Source organism: Dasypus novemcinctus, chromosome 17, assembly GCF_030445035.2.
Source record: "Dasypus novemcinctus isolate mDasNov1 chromosome 17, mDasNov1.1.hap2, whole genome shotgun sequence".
Taxonomy (NCBI): Eukaryota; Metazoa; Chordata; class Mammalia; order Cingulata; family Dasypodidae; genus Dasypus; species Dasypus novemcinctus.
Window position 1 is genome coordinate 52,179,114 of NC_080689.1, and position 20,345 is coordinate 52,199,458.

The 20,345-nt window shown below is 36.3% G+C and overlaps 1 protein-coding gene across 18 annotated transcripts in view; it reads left to right on the forward strand.

The window, feature by feature from the left end:
• EHBP1 (EH domain binding protein 1) overlaps nt 1–20,345 on the forward strand; it is a 524,220-nt gene that overhangs the window by 464,871 nt on the left and 39,004 nt on the right. For 10 of the 18 annotated variants that reach the window (XM_058278659.2, XM_071208862.1, XM_058278647.1 and 7 more), the window contains 5 exons: nt 4,301–4,408; nt 7,235–7,359; nt 9,762–9,900; nt 10,051–10,157; nt 12,847–12,970. In XM_058278659.2, the coding sequence (XP_058134642.1) occupies nt 4,301–4,408; nt 7,235–7,359; nt 9,762–9,900; nt 10,051–10,157; nt 12,847–12,970 (603 nt within the window). Of the gene's footprint in view, nt 1–4,300; nt 4,409–7,234; nt 7,360–9,761; nt 9,901–10,050; nt 10,158–12,846; nt 12,971–20,037; nt 20,309–20,345 lie in introns of those variants that run through there. The other 8 variants (XM_058278652.2, XM_058278664.2, XM_058278655.2 and 5 more) reach the window with 2 other exon arrangements.

A 20,345-nucleotide genomic window follows, 5' to 3' on the forward strand; every position in this document is an offset into this window, starting at 1 on the left:
TTCCCCACCACAGAGCACCCAGTCAGTTTCAAATTATATCATAGCCACTCCTAATTCTGTCCTAGGTTATGTTCTCCCTACTGTTCTCCTGGGAGTTACAGCAGTCTTCAACTTGCATTTCCTGCCTCCAGTCTTTTTGTTTTCCAGTCTGACATCTAGGTCAGCAATTTTGCATAGTTCTTTCCTACACACAGTCCCTAGACCACCTATTCTCTTATATGAGAAGGCATATCCGAATGTAAGCAAGAATGATATTACAGGCATAACATTGAAGCTGCTCTAATTTATAAAAGTCATAAACTTTAATTATTTTATATGTACTTCACAACTGATTACAGTAAGTCACTTTGGTTAAACACTGCTTAACACTCCTGTTAATCTCCTAAAGCACAGTGCTGATCATGTTAAACACCAGTGTCTCTCCATTCCTACTCTATTAGAGTTCTCCAGAGAATCAGAACTGATAGAATAGATAAATATGTAAATATTAAGAGATTTATTCTAGGAATTGGCTCACACAACCATGGGATTGGCAAGTCCAAATTCTATAGGGGCAGCATTCCCCAGGAGAAACTGCAAGTTGGGAACTCTGAGGAAGGTGACAATGAGTTTCCCTGGAGAAGCTGGCTGAAATAGAGGTAGAAATTCTTCTTGCAGACTGCTGAAATCCTCAGTTACCCCTTTAAGGCCCTCAGCTGACTAAATGGGAAGACTCCTTTTACTGCTGAAGGCAGACTCCTTTGTTGATAGATGCAATCAACTTACTAATGATTTTTGTTCATGAAATATCCTCACAGTCACAATAAGGCCGGTGCTTACTTGACCAAACAACTGTATACCATAACATAGTCAAGTTGACACATAAAATTAACCATCACAGTCAACCCCTTGCCAACTTGGCACTCATACACATCTCCTTAAATCATACTTAATCTCTAAATAAAGAAAATAATGTAGAAATGTTTTGCTAAACATAATCCAACTATATAGTCAGTCAGAAATGCACTATCCCTTTCCCCAGAAAAGGATGCAAGCCCTTGAATAACATTCATTCTCAAATTTGATATCCTATAACTTATATACTGGGATTTAAAGTTAATACAACTTATGTTATAAAATAAGGGGATAAGAGAAGGGAAAAAAGCAAAGATATTTACTATATATATGTGTGTGTGTATATATATATGTGTGTGTGTGTGTGTGTGTGTGTGTGTACAAACATATTCCTAAGAAAATGAGAGAAATACTCATAACCATTACAGTCCTCATTTCTGCAACTGGTCATGGGGTTATAGCTCATACCTTCTTCCATTACCCATTCCATATTCCCTTTACCCTCAGTAGCACTTCAGCTGTTGTGGTTCTTTGCCTAGTGGATAACACAAACCTTCATTCCTGAAGAGTCTGGTCCATTAGTAGTCCTGCCTGGATTGAGTTGTTAGAGTTTTTCATTGAATTTAATAGGCATGACAGTATTAAGAGACACTTTAATGAAACCAAGAGCCACAGTATGTACACTTTGGATGAGCTTTACAAGGCATGGGATTGTTTAACACAGTGACCCCAGTGGTGAATGACGAGAACATTTCTCTCATAAACTACAACAAATATACAATACCAATACATGGCAATAATAGTAGGGTATTTTGTGGGAAAAACACACCAAATATAAGATATGGACTATACTTAGCAGTAATATTTGTTCCTTCATCATTGTAACAAATGTTCCACAACAATGCCAGGCATAGGTGGTAGGGTAATATATGAGGATCCTGTATGGTATTCATGATTGTTTTGTAAACTCACAGTTTATGTAACAAAAAGACACGCTAAGGGATCTCCTGTACTCCAAGCAGACTCTTCTTTATCTGCATTGTGTGGTGGCAGTCCTATTTCCCCTTGATAGTCAGAATCCACTAACCCAGCCAGAACAGTAATTCCCTTCTTGGCCTGTTGATTCAGAGGCATGAGGAACCTAAAGTGGCCAGGGGCAATCTTCACTTCCAATTCAATGGAATCATTGTTGTGTTTTGCAGCAGACACCGGGCAAAATTGGGAATTCAATTTACATTGTAATTCAGCCATTCCCACAATGAGAGTCTGGGTCTGGTTTTCATAAATCTCAAGTATATGGCTATAAGAAATAAGAGTTTCTTTCAGGGTGCACGTAGAAACTTTCACATCCTTCATGCAGTGCTTGAGCTGGGAATTTGAAGCCCTGACTTCATCCTTTTCTTTAAAAACTGTATCCAGCATATTTAGGAACAACCAGCCAATATCATTATACTTTTTAACTGTACAAAACTCTACAAAACTCATATACCTGTCACCCAGGTATTTGAGTAACAGTATCCAATGGTGATTTTTGGGTCTCTTTGCCAATTCAACCATGCCCTCATGATCATTAGAAATAAAGTCATTAGTGCCTTTTAATTAATCAGATTAGAGAACCAACCCCCAAAATCCCAGAACCAAGTCAGAAATCTCATCATTAGGATTCTATTTCTCAAGAACCAATCTTGGTACCAAAATCTATATTATATATTAGTCAGGGCTTTCCAGAGACACAGAGCTGACATGCTGTGTGTGCATGCAGGCACATATGTGTATAAATATGTGTCTAAGTAAGTAGATATTAAGAGATTTATTATAGGGAAGTGGATTTGGCTCCACTGATAGAGTACTACATGGGAAGTCCAGGGTTCAAACCCAGGGCCTCCTGACCCATGTGTGGTGGCCTGGCCCACACTAAGTGCTGATGTGTGCAAGGAGTGCTGTGCCATGCAGGGGTGTCTCCCGTGTAGGGGAGCCCCCCACACAAGGAGTGCACCCCATAAGGAGAGCCACTGCATGCGAAAAAAGTGCAGCCTGCCCAGAAGTGGTGCTACACACATGGAGTACTGATGCAGCAAGATGATGCAACAAAAAGAGACACAGATTCCCGATGCCACTGACAAGAATAGAAGCGGACACAGAAAACACAGAGCAAATGGACACAGAGAGCAGACAACTGGGGGGGAGAAGGGTAGGGTAGAGAAATAAATAAAAAATAAAATTTAAAAAAAAAAGCCAATGATTATCAGATGGCCTGTATGGTGGAGGTTAACTAATGAACATCAGAACAATAATAAATCTTCATTATAATTTTTTTAAAAGATTTATTTTAAGAATTAAGTCATGTGACCATGGGGCTTGGCAAGTACAAATTCTATAAGGAAGGCCACAAGTTAGGAATTCAGTGGTGTCCATGAATTCCCCCTTAGGAGCTGCAAATTAGGAACTCTGACGAAGGTGACAGTGAATTCCCCAGGAGAAACTCGACAGCTGAAGGGGAGATGAATTCTTGCAGACTGCAGCAATCCTCAGTTCTCCCTTTAAGGTCTTCAACTGATTGGATGAGATTTCTTTCATTGCTGAAGGCAATCTCCTGTATTGATTGTAGATGTAATCAGCCGTGGATTGATTAGTCAATCAACTAATGATTTCTGTCTCCATGAAATACCCTCACAGTCACCATCAGGCCAGTGCCTGCGTGACCAAACAACTATACACCATAACCTAGCCAAGCTGACACATGAAATAAGCCATCACACCTACCAAATAAAATTCAGACTTCTGGGTCTGGTTGTCAGGGGTCTCTGTAATCTTACCTTTCAAGTTATGTCCCATTATTTTCTTTAAGTAGATTGTGTTTGGGCCATATAGGACACTATGCCATTCTCTAAACATAACCTACCCTTTCCTGCTGTCCTGCCTGTAATTCTCTTCCCTCAGTTGTACCTTTTGGAATCTTGTACATTTCTCAAGACCCATTTTGAAGGTTAGCTCTTCTAAGGTACAATTCATCATATCACTGGGTAAGAATAGTCTTTCCATCTCCTGAATTTGCACTGAAACTTATTTTTACCCCATAATCCTACCTACCCATCCTACATGGTATTACAGTTATTTGAATTTATCATAAAACCTTTATTTTGTTTGCTATTAGAGATTATTATAGATTACATTTTAAAATATAAGGATTTAGAGGGCTCCATGATTTAGGGGCAGCATATGATAAGTTGTCAAAATCTTTACATCTGTTTTGATGTGACATTTCATCTTTGATATATGAATGTGCAATGTAAATTTAATCCAATAGTGGAAGTCACTTAGGACTGATTTTTTTAACTTCCTTATCTGTGTCAGACCTGAATTTGAATAGCTGTAATTAACATTCTGGTTTTTCCTTAGTAGTGTTTTGGATAATTGATAAAAAGTAGAAATAATATACTAACATTATTGCTACATGTTCCTACAGATGAAAATGATAATATTGAGATAGATACTAACGAGGAGATTCCTGAAGGCTTTGTTGTAGGAGGTGGAGATGAACTTACTAACTTAGAAAATGACCTTGATATTCCCGGTAATTTTAAATTATAAATGTTTGTGTCCTGTTGCATGGTTAGCTTTATGGTTGTATTTTTATTATTATTCTATCAGTAATAATCATAAGTTCTTTTTATAGTTTCACGTGCCCTCACAAATCATTTAGCTAAAGCCATCCTCTGTTAATTTTATGTTTTTATTTTATTTCAGGTTTAATATTAAAATTAGCAATAAAATTGGAATAGCAAATTGTGGTTTGTGTTCTCTAATTCCTAAGATTCATTTTTACATTTTATGTTATGTGTGACAGTTTTAGGCATTCAATAATTGGTTTCCTTCTTCCTAGCCTAAATATTTTGATATGAATGTCATAAGGTCTAATAGACATAGTACCAATGCAATACCCAAATGTCAATCTGAACTATGGATAAGATTTTCTAACTTAGTTTAGAAGTGATAGTATTCTTAGTTATGATATTATTTTGCAAATTTTGTGTTCACTTAAGATATTTAAATATTACTACTAACAAGTCATTTTATATATACAGCTAATTTCAAACAGAAATTTTGGTGAAACATTTATATATACTACTCTTAAATAAATCTTATATCAATAAATCACTTTGGTAATTGATCTTCATAAGTTGTTTTAAGTTTAAAAGATAAAGATTCTTAGTGATGGTTTTTAATAGGTGTGTATTCTATATGCATTGCTTTTATATGCTAAGCAGTATGTGGTAACAACCCAAAGCTTTGTAAACATGAGGGTTACATAAATGTTTATTGAATTGAATTCTTATGGCAATAAAAGTATTTTATGATTTCTCTAGACTTAAAGGTAAGAAGGCAAAATCCTTAATTTCTTTTTTTTTTTTTAAGAAGGTACCGGAGGTTGAACCCGGGACCTCATACATGCAAACAGGCACTCAACCACTGAGCTATACCCACTCCTCCTTGGTTTCTATCTTTTACTGTAAAAAGCTAAAGGGAATGAGTGCACACATTCTTTTCCTTAGCCCTTGCATGCCCCTGTAATGCTACCTCCTTTGTTTCTTCTCTATTTGAAATTGTGCCTTAATTTCTCCAAGAAACATTGGAAGAAACCATAAGGAACAGCCAAAAAACCCTTTTTCTTTACCAATAGCATCTTCATGGATCAACATTAAATTATACTTTGGCTAGATCGAGGTCAGTATATTTATAATTGCGCAAGTCCAAGGGTATGCTGATATTTAAGAAAAAAATTTCATTGTTTAACCAAAAATTAACTCCCTTTAACTTCATAACTGTAGAAGTTAGGTAGATTTGATTTTTCTTTTTGAAAATGATTTTTGTTGTTGCTTACTCATCCCCACCCCTATCATCCCACTGATGAGAATACCCATTAAGTGCAGAATTGAAGCCTAAACATTGAATATATGAAAGTATAAGATGAGTGACAATGAGTGATGCATATATCCTGAATTACTCGTAGATTATGATGGCAGGACAAATGAGCCATTCCTTAGGTGAGGTGAAGGTAATTTTCTAGTTTCAGTTATAGCAGCTTCATGGGATAATTTTAAAGGTTGGGTTAATTTTAGGCCAAAGAGGCTTGACTTTAGTCCTTTAAAAACACACACACACACAAAAAAAAAACCTCTCTTCCTATTTTATGCCAAAAAAACAAAATACTTCTTAGTCTTCCTGTTGGGCATTAACAAATATATTGTTTACAGCTCTCAAGCCTGCCAATAAATGTTGGTGTGTACTCAGGGCAGGCTTTCCAATTCAAATCTATGGTTTATTTCATGACAATAAGACATAGGAATGTAAACTGAAATCTGGAAGCACTTAGAATATATTATGATTTTTATCCCTGCTTTATTTTCCCCAAAATTATTTTTTCAATATTTGTATAAATGTCATAATGTTTTCATAATAAATCGTTTAATCTTTATCTTGATTTGACCATAGTTCATCTGATATTGTTTTTAAAAAAGAAGCCTGGCAATATAAACTGCCCAATTTGCATGAAAGTAATTATAATAACATTTATTAGGATTCTTATAATTAGAAAAGTTATTAATCTTTATGAAAAATATCACCAAATGGTTGGCACATCTTTTACAATCGTTTTATTGAAGAGTTGAGTGAATTTGCTTAAGTAGAATTATTTGTGTTTCTACTGATTCCTGAACTGTTTTTTATTAAGATAAATGTACTTGCTAGAAATAATTTGCAATTATTTATTTTAATTTATAGACATATTTTAAATTTCTATCTATATTTAACATATTCTAAAAATACGATAATCTCTCTTGTGAAAAAGATATTTGTAAATATATACCCTGTTTCAATGCTGGTTATACATGTATACATACAAACACTAGATTATAGCAGTGCATACATGATTGTCTAGGATCATGTTAAGAACTTGTTCTACTATGGTATTATACAAATGAATTTAATAGATGAATTGAGATGGTAAAATAATATAATTTAGAATCAGTGTATCCCCTGTTTTAAATTTGTAATAGCTTGTTTTATTATGCTCAGCCTATGCAGTTACTTATATAAATATATACAAACAAAGATTTTTCAGGTAAGCATAGCTACTGTTAACTATTGTATAACTGAAATAGTCTTTAATGGGGGTATTAACTATATTCTTTAAGGGGAATAATTTTGAGGGGAAATCATATATATATTTATATATATAAAGCATTCTATATGCATCAGATTTGATATGCTGCTTCATAACCTTAATGTCCTTTACTTCTTTCTTTTAAATATAGTAATATTTTTATGATGTTACCTAAAATTGATAGACACATCTAAATGCATCTTACTTAGTTATTCAAGATATTTGCATATTTAACAGAACAAAACACTAAATTGATGGACATGAAGATAAAGAAGATCCTAGAAGCTCAGCCACAAGTGGCAAATTCATTCTCCAGTGCTGCTCAGAAAGCTGTAAATGAGAGCTCAAAGCAAGACAATAAGGTAAATCATATTTGTTTAAAACATTTGGTAAGGTATCTGTGTATTCTAGTTTCTACTAGCACTGTATAATCCTACAAACCATTTCTTACTAAATTCTTCACATTAAGCTTAAGGGATAAAATTTTGTATTAAATATCCAATATGGTAATCAGTATTCATGTACTGATTTTCAGAGAAACTACTACTTCAAATTGATTAAATAGATATTTCAGGTAAAACTAGGGGGTATATAGAAACTGTTTTGTACTTCATTATATGTGTGCTTTTTGCAGAGAAAAATGTTGCTAAGAAAATTCTAACATTTTTCCATTACCCACAATCTTTTACCTGCTTAGAGGAACCAGAATTTATGTTATTTACAAAAATTCATCACAACTGAAGATAGTGATATGATTGAATTTAAATTTTTAAGATACTTGCATGTGTTTTGTGCCAATATGAATCTTACCTTGTATTGGATTTTAGTCAATATGCCCTAATAACAACAACATTATTGTAATTACTATTTAGATTTTTTATATTTTCCCTACCCAACCCTTCTTCCCTTTTCCTTGCACCGTATTATTAATATTTCTCTGGCTTTAGGGCACTTCCAGTTCTGTATAACTTTTCACCCACCTGCAGACTATGGGGACTGCCTTGCTGACTGAAAGGATTTCCTTCCCCTGATACAGAGGTTCTTTGAAGTCCCAAAACAATGACTTTCATTGCTTTTCCCTTATACTGTCGGTTTCTATAAATTGGTGATGAAAGTGTGTGGCAGCACCAGAGGACTTTTGGTCTCTATCTTTGAACAAAAGGAAGCCTGGATCAGGTCTGATTTTTTGCGTTCAATTTAGCTTTCCGCAGTGGATTTAATGCAGAATGAAGCTGGCCTAAGAATAATACAATGGATTGAAAAGGCTAACTGAATTAGTGGGTTTAGAGGAATACATTTGTAAAGTGGCAGAAGTCCCTACTCATAAAAAGGTTCCTTAAGATGGGATTTGCCAGCTAATCGCACTGATATTTTAGCATATTGCCTGGCCTAAAAAAATTTAGCGTGTTTGTTTATTGTGTTAAAGACGAGTTTTAATCTATTGGGCAGTTATTATGATAAACATCAGATTTCACACTTTTCTTAAAAAAAAAGCCAAAATTGTTTCTTTCAGTTACATAGCTAGTATAAGAATGATGTTAATGATAGATAACTTTTTTAAAAAGTGAAATAAAGATATTTTAATTTTTATGGTTTAATCATCTGCTTACATGATTTTTTCCTTTCCAAAAAGCTCTTATGTAGTAATTTTTAAAGTTATTCCAACAAAAGGTGTGCTTTAAATAGCTTGCCCTTGTATAGATCTTTTTAGTTAAGATTTTTAAAACGGTATTTCTAAAAACATATAGAGAGTCCATCTGTTCTATTGAAGCTTCAGCTATTTTTTTTTAATAAAATGCAGTTTACACATTTATAAATGAGGCATTCTGTGTTTATGGAAAAGGATAAACTGTTACCTTCCCTTGAGGATTCTGTATCCCAGGCCTCCTTGAGGCTAGAGAATAGGCCATTGGAGGACTCCCTCATTACTGATTGTCTCAATGCAGAGGAAGGGCAAAGTCTTGGTAGCTTTTGATAACCAGTTTCAGCATTCAGCAGGCTTAGCTATTAGTCATGCATCTTAGCCTTTCCCTATTTACTTTCAAAACACTTAATAAAAATAATAAAAGATTAGGTATAAAATGAAATATTTGTTTGGTACACAGCACCTCGGTATCTGCAGCTTCCACACACTGCAGTGGTTCAGTCTTTTGGGATATTTCTTGTTGATAGAACCATTTGAATTTGTTACCAGTATTAACATAGGAAGCTCTGGAAAAGATAATTGTAGTTTCCTTAGCTGTAAAGGGCTTACTTACAAATCTGGCTTTGGAAAGTTACAGCTGATGAAATGGAGTTCAGTGGGGTAGTATTATAATCCTACCTTTTAGCCTTCATCCAGCATTAGTAGTTTATCTCAATGGGCATAAAATTAGAAACTAGTTCTTCTTGTCATACAAGTCTGTAGGACATTACAAACTGATAGGGCAGAATATTGGAGGGGGAAGGGGGTGGATAAACAGAGGCAACAAGACCTGTAAATGATACATATCAGGACACTTAAGAGTTCACAGTGTTTAATAAATCAAAGTTATTGAGTGATCCTCCATTTAAACTGTGCCCTACAAAGGTTTTGATTGCAGGCCACAGAACTTGAGGTTGAGTAGTACAGAGAGCTTCAAAATAATTTTTCTTTGAAAAAGTTTCTAAAGTTTCTAATTTTGAAAATCAGCGTTTTCTTAAATCAGTAAAAGTTGCCTTACTAATGTGTAATCATATGTTTACAAGGTCAGGATTCTCTTATCATGTATTGTTTTACTTCTAGAATGGCACCAAAGATCTCCAGACTGAACGATTACAAAAAGCAACAGAACGTTTCAGAAATCCTGTTGTGTTCAGCAAGGATTCTACAGTCAGGAAAACTCAACTTCAGTCTTTCAGTCAATATGTTGAGAATAGACCAGGTAGGAGCACTTTTTTAAATGTTTTCCCATCTTCTGATTTAATAGTATTTAACAATATATATATTTAAAAGCTGATGATGTAAACCCACATTTCAATACACAAATATCAAGCTTTATAATAATTTTACATGTCTTTCCCCCTTTTTTAAGAGATGAAAAGACAGAGATCAATGCAGGAAGATACAAAGAAAGGAAATGAGGAGAAGGCGGCGATAACTGAAACTCAGAGGAAGCCATCAGAAGATGAAGTGCTTAATGTATATTAATTTTTTGTGTGGTTTCATGATTGCTGATAATTCCAAACTGTATGTGGAAATAGTGCCTTTATTTGTTAAAATGAGATGTTAGGTTTTTTAAGATGTCAATCTCCAGTGCATTCAAAGCAGAGTGAGAAGGGTGCACTGTTGAATTAGTCTGCAGTGTGGTGATAATTGTCAGATAAAAAAAAATGAATTTTTCAGAGTTCCACAGCCCCAGCTTCCTTGAGACATTTCCATCAGGGCACTTCCCATAAAGAGATTCCAGTATTGATCTACCGGGAGGATTTTAATTATTACAATAGCAGATACCGCAGAGCTGCAGTTAGAGGGAAAAGTCACATGAGACCTGCTAGAATTTCTCAGCCAACCCATTTTGTTGGCTTGGGTTAATGGGTGTTCAACCTTTCCATTATCCAGATCAGCCGTGAATTACTAGCTGAATGATGTTTGCATTAATATAATATATATGGTAATTTCTTCACTTAATTAACGGGGAGGTTCAGCTCAGTAGGGGTATGGGCTGATCATGTGTAAAATTGATTTGTGAGGGAAATATTTGATAGACCGCAGGGAGAAAGCTGCTTTTGATGGACAGCTATGTGACAGAAGCAGGAAGAACAAGTTTTAACTTGAATTTTTGTCTGTAAGCATAGCTTTCTCTAATGGTATAATTTAAATATATAATTTAAATGGTATAATTTAAATATATATATGTACAGTTTGTCTAAATATTTTCATTGTTTTTTTACAGTTAAAATAGTCTTCAGGGGGGTTTTAAATCCTTTTAAATGTACTCAGAGTTACCAAGTACAATTTAGTGCTCTAAAGGCTCATTTTTAAGTTGTTGACTTCAGAAAGATCTTATACAGAGAACCAGCTCAGTAGTGTATTCTAATGAAGTATTTGGTATAACTTATAAGTTACTGAGTACTTGAGTATACTATATATTCACACTAAGGAAATCTAATTATGAAATTTATTGCTCTTTTTAACTGAACTAATCACGAAGAGTAATGAAATTTGTGTGTTGTTTATCACTTCTGCTTTCTTATATATTTTTGTTTCTCATTTGTCTTTGCAAACTGCCACATCTGTTTTGTCCTTTGGGATGGGAATGAGAAAAGAGAAAGTCCCTTTTGTAAATGCTCTGCTATCTGACAGATAGGTGCTAAAAGCATTCACCACATTACTCCAGATTTAAGTTATCATTAGCATTATGTTATTACAGGGTTTTTTTGTTGTTGTTGTTATTTTTGAATTGAGAAAGAAGAGTATCCATAGTATCCATTTTATATAAATGCTTAAAAAACTAAGTGATTTATCAAACTATGCTAAGAAATTATCAGTTTTACAATTTCTTAAAATATTCTACCATAAATTCGCCAGCTGCCATAATTAATTTAATAAGTTGGTATAATTCAAGTTCATATGTGCATATAAATTATTTACTAGTCCCAAAGGTATATAAGCTATGTATATCATTAGATATCTTCTTTTTCATCATGAAAATTCCAAAATATGTTCATACTTCACATACTTCTTGATTTTCTTTCTTGTTTAAAGGAGAACTGGAAAATAATTCCTCATGGCTTCTTAAAGATTAATATGCTTCTAGGTAGGGAAGGAATTTGACAGAAAAGGATTGTTCATATTTCTTATCTGAAAAAACAGTAAGTGCTGATGTGGTGGTGATGAGAGTAATCACCTCAACAGTTCTTCAGTATTTCTCAGCTACTTATGTTTCTTAGCTGCAGAAATGTCATAAGTTAAACAGGTGTTCCAAAGGGAACTATAATTAATCCACTTTTTTTACTCTACCATAAAAAAATAACACTTCCTCTTAGTACTTTAAATTTGTAATGAGGAAATAAAAATTAAGGCTATACAATAGAGCTACAACTTAAAAGAAAGCTTCTTTGAATAATTTTTTAAAAAATTTTAACATGGATGATTGTAAAAGTAATTTTCAAATTGAAATTCAAAGTTGGCACAATGAAAGATTAACAAATCAATATACAAGTTACATTAGATCCTACATAGCAAGGTTTGAAACCACCTGTCTGGTTAGAATTCACAGCTATAATATTTAGTACTACATCAATAAAATGACATGTTAAAGGACAAAAGTCAGCTGGATATATTTGAAACTTCTCTTTTTTTTTTTAAGTATTGAAATAGTATAATCAGTAAGAAAACAAAAAAAAAGTACACTTTTAACTTTACAGTTTTCTAAGACAAAATCTATATCATCGATTTTTTTTCAGGATAGATCCTCTAAAAATCAATTCCTTAGTAAAACTCCAGTATTATTATTACACTTTTGAATTGAAGGTGTCATTGGTATTTGTTTTGACAGTCACCACAGAATAAATTATTTTCTCCCCTTGCCCTTGCTTAAATAACTTGCTTAACTCTGAGATTTTTTTAAAATTCATGTTAACGTTTTAAATTGCTAAATCTGGGTATTACATTTTAAATGTTAATACAATACTGAAGTACTGATTTTTTCTCTATTTACAGAAGTTTTACTGTATATAATACATATTGTTGAATCATAGGGATTTGCTTTTTGGTACTAAGGGTGATGTTTGGTTCTCTAGGTAAGTGGTTTTCTAAGTATTTGTAGAAAAGAAAAATGAAACTTACAAGTGATTTTTTTCCCCTTCCTGTTTGTTCTCATTAACAGAAAGGGTTCAAAGACACCAGTCAGTATGTTGTAGGAGAATTGGCAGCACTAGAGAATGAGCAAAAGCAAATTGACACCCGTGCCGCGCTGGTGGAGAAGCGCCTTCGCTATCTCATGGACACAGGTACGGTGCCCAATTACACTGTAAACAGTTTTGGCAAATTGAGCGTTCACAAACTCTTATAGAGTTTTGGAAGTGTGAATCTTTGAAGCCTGAATGTTCAGCAAAACTGCCTTGAGAATAAAAAGGCTGCGATTTGCAGCCACCTCTCTGGGCCCTGGTGATAAGAGTGCCTTCATGGGAAGTGATAACTCGCACTGATACCATGTGAGCCAGCACTATTGAACAGTGTGCTCATCCATGCAGAGTTGGAATACACATCTGTGCCTCATTGATATGCCACTGCTTAAAAAAAAAGTAAGATCTTCACTGTTCTACTGATTCATTGGGAAAAAAAAAAGATTTGGCCAGCTAAAGCCATGTACTGCATGAAACAGAGCACTGTGCATAGGGGACGGCTCCATGGACTAGATCACTGAAATTTGAGAATACTATCTGGTTACTGATGCTCCACAATTTTTTTTTCCTAGAGAACGGGTTTTTAAAAGTCTGTAATACTTCGTGTCATAGTTGCATTTGAAAGGATTAAGAAATATAGCAAGGTTTATAAAAATGGGTTAGAGCAGCCAGTTAGCTCCTAACCAAAGGGTAGATTGGAACTTAATGCTGATTGCCAGTTTGATGGAACAGATGTAAGCGCACAGTAAGGCACTGGAAAAGAACAGTGTGTGTGTGTGTTTGTACATATATATAGCTCTTTAAAATGTTGCTCTTATAAAAAATGAAAAATAAAATCAAATAATTCATATCAAATTTAAAGTGAGTTGAGGGGAAGTGGATGTGGCTCAAGTGATTGGGCTCTTGCCTACCACATATGGGAGGTCCCAGGTTCAGTTTCCCTGTGCTTCCTGGAGAAGACCAGCAATACAGCGAACTGGTGTGTTGGGCAGTCATGGCAAGCTGATGCAACAAGTTGATGCAACAAGAAGACACAGAGGAAAGACAATGAGAGACACAACAAAGAAAGGAGCTGAAGTGGCTCAAGTGAGTGAGTGCCTCTCTCCCACATGGGAATACCCTCATTTGGTTCCCAGTGCCTCCTAAAGAGAAGATGAGCAGACACAGAGAGCACACAGCAAATGGACAACTAGCAGACAGCAAAAGAAAACAATGAGGGTGGGGAATAAATAAATAAATCTTAAAAAAGAAAAGAAAGCTAAGAAAAAAATTTAAAGGGAGCAGATGTGGTTCAAGTGATTGGGTGCCCCCCACCCAAATGGGAGGTCCTGGGTTTGGTTTCCGGTGCCTTCTGAAAAAAACAAGCAAAACAAATGAGAAAACCAACTCAGGGAAGCCAGTGTGGTTCAGTAGTTGAAGGCTGGCTTCCCACATGCAAGGTCCTGGGTTCAATCCCCAGTACCTCAAAAAAAAAAAAAAAAAAAGGTGAAAAATAAAATGGTGGCAAATTCATTCCTTAAATCTAATTAATTGCTTTCATTTTATGGCAGTGTTAAAACAGATTAGTATGTTTGGGATTGGAAAGCTTTCCTGAACTTTTTTTTCCCTATATTTGCCAAGAGTTATTTACAATAATAAAAAAACCTCCAGAATATAAGCATTTAATGGGACATTTGCAAATGTATATACTGGTGAAATCAGAACATATTAGAACAGAAAGGGGCCTAGGCTTTATCTGATCCAATGGGTTTCAGACTGTGTTCTGTGTTCTCCAAAGCTTCTTCAGAGGCACCTCAGAGGATGCCAGGACAGTAAGGGAACAGAGCAGACAAGCCTCTGGATTCCATACCTTCACTTCAAACATAGTAACTCCCAGTGTACTTATTTTTAAATATGGGTTTCTTGCATGATTTAATTTGAAGAAAAGTTCTTCTGTTTAAAATTTAAAGACAAAAAAAACATAAAAACAAAAACAAACCTATTACCTAGCTTTCTTATTGTATAGATGAGGAAACACAAGCACAGCAAGTGTTCAAGGTTCATACATCAGTGAGTGACAGACCTAGGATTAGAATTCAGGTCACCTAACCCCTATCATTCAGGACCCTTCCCATTACTCCAGATTACCTAGAAAAATATTTATCATCCCCCTAACGAGTTAATGCATGCTCAGTCTTGTACATACATAAAGATTTGTGTGTTGGGAAACGGACTTGGCCCAGTGGTTAGGGCGTCCGTCTACCACATGGGAGGTCCGCGGTTCAAACCCCGGGCCTCCTTGACCTGTGTGGAGCTGGCCCATGCGCAGTGCTGATGTGCAAGGAGTGCCCTGCCGCGCAGGGGTGTCCCCCACGTAGGGGAGCCCCACGCGCAAGGAGTGCTCCCGTAAGGAGAGCCGCCCAGCACAAAAGAAAGTACAGCCTGCCCAGGAATGGCACCCCCCACACTTCCTGTGCCGCTGACGACTACAGAAGCGGACAAAGAAACAAGGCGCAGCAAACAGACACAGAGAACAGATAACCGGGGAAGCGGGGGGAATTAAATAAAATAATAAATCTTAAAAAAAAAAAAAAAAGATTTGTGTGGCTTCAACAAGTGTCCATAAACCAATATATTGTTCACACTTGAATTTTTCCTTTGCTTTTTAAGGCATCTTGAAAATACTAGTTATACTAGCTATATAAAATATTTCAAATATTAGGTGGTATAATTTCTGATAGTAAGTGAGTAAATATAGAAAAAGCAAATGTAAGAACTCACACAGCATTACTTTCATTTTTTAAAAGGGCCATGCAGTTCTACTCATTCTAAATGAGCCACATAGGAATAAGTGTTGCTATAGCAGAGTCCAATAATGTATACTCATAATGAAGACTATGACTTACCAAGATATGTTTAGGTAACGTCTACTGTGTTATTGAAAAGTCCAGGAAATCATGTGATTTATTTTTTAATTTATTTCCTTTAAGTTTTTCAAGGGACAAGTTAAAATTCCTTTTTTTTTTTTTCAACAATTTTTTTTAAGAATGTGTTGAATAAATTAGATGTTACTCTACAGGAAGCTTTGTGCCACTAGAGAAAAAAAGGTAGAAATTTTTTCCTTTCCTTCTTTCAAACTTGGATCCTGATTTATTGTGAGTTCTAACCAAAATAGACTCAAAGTCTCCTTCTTACCCCATCCATCACAGAGGAAGTATAAAGAAGCCCCAGTCCAACTACAGATCAGTTATTATACGAAAAACAGTCATAAACTATGGATCAATTCTAGGAGTCCTTTGGGGATTTGTATTCCTTACTACACAGGACAGAATCTGATCTAGACTAGGTCTGCTCTACTGCAGGTTCAAACCAAAACTGACAACAATCACCCTGGATTGGACTGAACTTCCTCCAGCTCAATCTTGGTCTCCTAAGATTTGCCTAAAACCTAGTTAGCCGCTGATGTAAGAAAAAAGATATCAGAAACATAAAGCATCTATATTAGTCAGCCAAAGGGGTGCTGATGCAAAGTACCAGAACTCTGTTGGCTTTTATAAAGGGCATTTATTTGGGGTAGAAGCTTACAGTCACAAGGTCCTAAAGAGGCCAACTCAAGGTACCATAAGAGGTACTTTCTCACCCAAAGTCTGTTGCCATGTATTGACACAGATGGCTGGCTATGTCTATGAGGATTCAGCCTTCCTCCCTCTTCTTACAACTCCAAGGTGGGAAGCAGATGTGGCTCAAGTGGTAGAGCTTCTGCCTACCATAGGAGAAGCCAGGTTCCATCCCTGAGGCCTCCTGGCAAAAAATAGGAAGAGAAAGCATGCCCATGCGGTGACCCAGTGCCCACACTAGTACCCTGTGGTGCGCGCAAGTGCCCATGCGGTGAGCCAGTGCCCACACAAGTGCCCATGTTGTGATCCAGTGCCCACGCAGGTGAGTCAAACAGCAAGATGATGACACATCAAAAGAGAGACAATAGGAGAGTTAAAGTAAAGCGTAGCAGAAACCAGGAACCAAGGTGGCGCAATTGACAAGGAACTTCTCTCCACTTCAGAGGTCTCCAGAATTGAATCCCGATGACTCCTAGAGGAGAGAAAATGAGCAGACAACACAGACAGCAAAAACAGCAGGGCAGGAAGAGGGGAAGGGGGAAAATAAATAAATAAATCTTGGGAAAAAAGAAAAAAGACTCCATGGTCCCAGCTTCTGATCTCAGTTTGTAGGCTGTCATAAGGCTCGTTTCTCTTCTCAGGGCTCGTTTCTCTCTGGGCTCAAATGTCTGTTCTCTCCACAGGGTCAGCTGTAGACTTATCAGGCTCATCTCTCTTCCCAGGGCCATGTCTATGGAACAGTCTCTCTTCCTGCATATCTGCTTCTGTGTTCTCCTTCTCTGTGTATTTTCTCCTGTGTGTTTGTTTCATCCCCACCATGGGGGTGGGGATTCAGCCCTGCATGCCCTAATGATGTGATCAAATAAAAGCCCTATTCTTAAGTAAAAGTGAAACCTCTGAATCTAATACAATCTAATACACCCAGAGGAATAGACCAGTTTACAAACACAATCCAATATCTATTTTTAAAATTCATAAACAATATCAAACTGCTACAGCATCCTATCATCCTTTTCATTTTTGGGTTCCAATGCATTCCAACTTTTCATTATAATTGTACATTTTCTGTGGTGTTAGAGTTTTCAGTATACTTTTCTGAGTCTCATAATTGCCTTAGAATTAAGCAGATCAGGTAGTATCCATATTCTTTACATGTCAAAACTGAAGTTGACCTAGGGGAAATGGCAATTTAAGATTGTCTAATTAGTAATGGCTGAGCTACAGCTTGATCCTGGGTTTTTAAGTTTTCTGGCTCTTGACTTAATCCTCTTTCCCACTCTATCTTCTCTATAGAACAAATATACTCTGTCTGATATTTCAGTTTTTATATACTTGTAAATACTGACTATGCTCAATTGTTTTGCTGAGGTAAAATTCATGTAATATAAAATCAATCATTCTAAAGTGTACAATTAAGTGATATTTAATATAGTCATTATTAGGCAACCATTACCTCTATCTATTTCTAAAACATTTTCATTGCCCCCAAAGAAAATCCCATACTAATTAATCAGTCACTCCATACTCCCCACTCCTGTAGAAACCAGGAGCCACTAATCAGCTCTTTATTTCACTGTACTTACCTATTCTGGATATTTCATACAAATGGAATCGTACAATATGTGACCTTTTGTATCTGGTTTCTTTCACTTAGTAGGTGGTTCATACACATAATGTAGCATATATCAGTATCTCATTTCTTTTTTTTTTTTGAAACCCTATTTTTTTTAATTTAATGATCTCTTCACATTCACGTACTTTTTCTTCTCCTTCCCCTCCCCCACCCTGCTGTTTTTGCTCTCTGTGCCCATTGTGGTCTTCTGTATCTATTTCTCTTTTTGTCTTCTCTTATTTTTTCTCCTCTAGGATTCACCAGGATTCAATCCTGGGAACCTCTGATGTGGAGAGAGGTTCCCTGTCAGTTGCGCCTCCTCAGTTCCTGGTTTCTGCTGCACTTCACTTTCACTCTCCCCTTCATCTCTCTTTTGTTGCGTCATCACCCTGCTGCATGACCCACTTGTGCGGGCACTGGCTCACTGCACGGATGCTCGGCTTGCTGCGTGGACACTTGGCTTGCCACGCAGGCACTCATGGGCACTGGTTCACCACACGGGCACTGGCTCACCACACAGGCACTCATGTGGGCACTCAGCTCACCACACAGGCACTTGTACATGCACTCAGCTCACCACATGAGCACTTGGCTCATCACGCAGACACTCAGATGGGCACTCAGCTCACCACATGGGCACTGGCTCACCACGCAGGCATACTTTCTCGTCTTCTTTTTCACCAGGAGGCCCCAGAGATCGAACCTGGGTCCTCCATATGGTAGGTGGAGACCTTATCACTTGAGCCACATCCGTTTTCCTCTCATTTCTTTTTAATGGCTCAATAATATTTCATTGTATGTACATACCATGTTTTGTTTAACTGTTCATCCATTGATAGCCACTTAGGTTGTTACCACCTTTTGACTATTGTAAATAATGCTGCTGTGAACATTGGTGTGTAAATATCTCTTTTTTCCTGATTTCACTTATTTTGGGTATGTATCTAGGAGTGGAACTGCTGGATTATATGGTAACTCTATGATTAACTTTTTGAGGAACTGTCCTCAATTTTTAATGGGTTTTGAAGTTTATTTAGACCTTTTTTTTTTTTAATAATACATTTTCCAAGTCAAACACTGTTATAAGTACCCACAGGGCAGGCAAGCCCACAGAGACCTACGTAATTCATAACTGAAATAATACTAACAGGAATCCTAGACCATGAGTTCTCCTAGGTGCACCAAACTCTCTGAGACTGCACCTCCTGTATCCTCAGGGGGGCAATAAAGGTGGAGTCAGGATGGCAGCCAGGACTGCTGGGCATTTCTTCTGGCGTGTTGGGAAATGACTCTAGCAAGAAAGTAGGAAAGGAATGTAAACGGGAGCCTGAGTGGGTCCTGCAACAATATGGAGAGGTGTCATGGTTGAGAATGGCAGTGGCTGGGAAAGTGCTCGAGGAGAGTCCACCTTCCAGTTGGGGGAAGGGCATCAGTGACAGAGACAAAGTAGTTGTGGGGATTTATATGTCTTGGCTGTTCCTAATTGAATCATCCTATGTCAATGATAATTTGAAAACTAAATGGCAATACTATATATATATATTAACTATAAGGCATATTATTTTCTTCCATCACACCTTGGGGCCTTTAAAATCCTTATGCAAATACCAGAGAATTTTTTCCCAGCAGTTCTTGAAGACTTGATGGCTTTTTTTTTTTTTAATTGTTGAGAAGGAAGTTTTAAATTTCCTTAACACTTAAAGTTTGTAATGATCTCTTCTTTGGAAGCAGTAAAACTCATTAGTTAGTAATGTGTATGCACTGGATGGATCTCTACCAGCAATGTTTTAACCCTTAACAAATAGTTTATAATGAAAATGTTGATGGGCCCACTTACTACAAATAGTATTACTTTAATTATTGGTGTCTCTTTTCCATTCTTAACCTCTTTTCATTGAATGATTATCAAACATTTTTACTGTAGAACCATAGTGGGTTTTTTGTTTTGTTTTGTTTTGTTTTAGGAGGTACCAGGGATTGAACCCAGGACCTTATACATGGGAAGCAGGCACTCAAGCACTGAACTACATCTGCTCCCCAGTGAATTGCACCTTGGAACGTAATAACCTTTAAGCACTGAATAAAATGATCAGGCTAGCCTCCTTAAGTCCCAGGGCCAAAAGTGCCAATTCTGTAACTTTTTGTAGACTCAACACTCCAAAATCTAACTGGCTCTTTAAAATATTAAATATTCTTGAAGAAAATAAGAAATAAAATAAATAACTTTTCTGCATATTCCTCAGAATGTTTCTTTATGCCACCCTCTGAAGAG